Genomic DNA, 2,800 nt, shown 5'->3' on the forward strand with positions numbered 1-2,800 from the left:
CAGTTGACGGCCAGTCAGTGGCGAGCTGTCCTCGAGGTATGAAGTTTGCTGAGCACTTGTCGGCTCACATTACACCAGAATGGCGAAAACAGTACATCAACTACGAGGTAAGAAATCGAAATGCTATCAGTATTATATAGACTTTGTTCTTTCAGGGTCATAATACAGATTAGTCCAGGTAATTGGGAATAAACTCGTGTTGCTTCTATAGGCTCGCGGGTCTTGTGTACATTTTACGTCTTAGATGTTTACTGTATGTTAATTGCAGTTAATTGAAACGGAACATGTTGTCATTGAGTCAGAACTTTTATCTGTCGGCTATGGTCGTCATCGGAAAGGAAAATGCCCAATGATATCAACGTACTCCTCGTGTCAAGGACCTAGGCTTTGTTGTTAAGCAAACTGCCTTGTAATGTTTCATATCATTTATATATCATTACTTTTATTTGAAAAACGAATATAAAAGTATGTTTTATCTATTTTAATTCGATGCACTATTTATATTTTATATCAAAGTGTTCTTAAAAAGATGTTATTCTTGTGATTAATATCACGTCTTTTCATTAGTTGGGCCTTAAAATTGTAAATTTAAAAGCAAATTATATATTTTCGCCTTGGAAACTTTAAGAATTGTTAGGTATTAACAACAATCTTACCCAAATACGGTTATTATCTGTTATCAATTCATTGTTCGTGCTATGTTGATACAATGATAAAAAGTGATTGTCTGAGTGCTGTTTAAAATGGCAAATTAAGTCCTAGTTTTGTAAGTTCTTACTTAGATTCATTACATAATTATTTTTGCTCTTAAGACTGAACTAATCGTGAATTAAACTATTTATTTCCGCACTGGATTGGAGAATATTTCAAGTATCAACACCTTAAGCACGATTATCTATGATTTTTTTCTTGTAAAATAGATTCTATATATATATATTAGAGTTATTTATTTACTCACACCGTTTGAATTGATAATTAAGGCGCTTGTACGATACAGTCTATAAAGGCGGTACTAAACGTATCTAGTTATTCACAATTAAAGAAGATATACCTATTGAATACTAATGATTATTTTTCAAAAAACCATAAAATTTGTTTACTTTATTTTATGTTCAACTTCGACGCCGTCATTTCATTTGTTTGTGGGATTATTTAAAGATAATAGCTAGAGATTGTCCCGCTTCCGTGTTTCCGACCAGTGCATTCTATAAATTTTACCTATCTCATAAATGATCAATACTAAAATAATTATTTTTAAAGATTTTTTTTATTTACTATGTTTCATGATATTGTGTTTTAAATATTACTCGAAAACACACCTTAATATTATGTTATTCAAATAATTTCGGAGAGAGTAGCTAGAAACCATCCATACCGGAAGGCCGGTATATAATCCGTTAGTCTGATTTGTCAATCTGCCACATTTAACAGAAATTATTAATAGAATTGATTGACGTGCCTATTAATATGGTATTAATTATTTTACTATGAAACTATTTATCTTAATTATGTTATTATAATAGGAAGATTATGTAAATCACCTTTTCGAAATCAGATGCTACATAAGTTATTATGAAGACGAAATTGTGTAAGATGTTCTTATATATTTATATGGACGTGTAAGATATATAGACGTGCAATGATGCTGTTTAAACATGTAATGAAAATGAAAATTTGGAATAATATCAAACAGCTTTATTGAGTTTAGATACGGAAACGGAATTTTTTCGAATAATAAAGCATAAATACTAACCTATTGGACAGTATAAAACTGGAGTATCACTGATGGGGTAGCTAACACAGGGCTGTTAGCTTGAAAAGCAAACGCCAAGTGACTTAGCAACATTGTTTTGATTAGTAATTATACATAGTTTTCATTACAGTTTTCAAAATATGGGGTGAAATAACACTTCACTAACTAGAGCTGTTCTATTATGGCTCATGATTTAGAACATTTACTCTAATTTAAATGATGTTCTATCAAATTTTCTAGTGTTGCAGTTGGTTTTAAAGAAATGGAACTCTGGAAGAAAAATCTTTTTTTTATTGCCCCTACCTATACTTGGTTGACTCATAAATTTTGTCTAGTAATTATGCATAGTTTTCTTTAAAATAATAAAAAATTGGTATGAAATAACACTTCACTAACTTGTGATAATAAATATCTAGCTCAATAGTACTACGACTACCTTTGGAGATGTTTACTTTGAGAAAACATAATATAATTTCCGAACGATAAGTTGTCTCCGGAAATTGTATCAACTTTACTTTTCTTCTCTATTTTATTCCATCCAAAACTACAATTGAGTTACATATATACTTAATTTGGCTGGATGTTTGATTCAGAATTGTTTTAAAATTTAGCTCAAAAAGTGCTTAGCCAGTTTTTAGATTTCCGAATTTTTCAGATTTTGATCCCCCCTCATTCTTGAATTTAGTGTCCCACAATACGATAATAGCTGCAACCTGATATTTCCTTGCATTGCTTTGTATAACCCGCACTTGCCATTGTTCCACTTCTTGAATATGTTGGAAAATTATTACAAAAACTTTTTTTTTCCTTTGAAGCCAAAATTAAATTAAAAAATGCTTTTAAGAAATAGGCGGCGGCGTTCAAAAGTGATAGACGAGTGTTTATTATGAATTATTTACGAAATGAAAAAAAAAAAAATGATGAATAGATATTGGAAGATTATATACAATAATTTTTTAATATATATATAAGTTACGATAAACAATATTATGATTGTAAGCATTTTTCATAGTTGAATTCATGGTTTCACCCAAGAACTGGTATGGA

At 30.1% G+C, this 2,800-nt stretch overlaps 1 protein-coding gene across 1 annotated transcript in view; it reads left to right on the forward strand.

Annotated features, from left to right (window-relative positions):
• The window catches only part of LOC106680188 (solute carrier family 53 member 1), a 48,069-nt gene continuing 45,269 nt past the window's right edge, over positions 1 to 2,800 (forward strand). The window contains exon 1 of the mRNA XM_067045899.1: positions 1 to 107. Coding sequence (XP_066902000.1) covers positions 39 to 107 — 69 coding nt within the window. The 5' untranslated portion in view covers positions 1 to 38. The remainder of the gene's footprint in view (positions 108 to 2,800) is intronic.

The sequence above is a fragment of the Halyomorpha halys genome, unplaced genomic scaffold, assembly GCF_000696795.3.
Source record: "Halyomorpha halys isolate HHAL.00 unplaced genomic scaffold, Hhal_1.1 Scaffold249.1, whole genome shotgun sequence".
In the NCBI taxonomy this organism is placed as follows: Eukaryota; Metazoa; Arthropoda; class Insecta; order Hemiptera; family Pentatomidae; genus Halyomorpha; species Halyomorpha halys.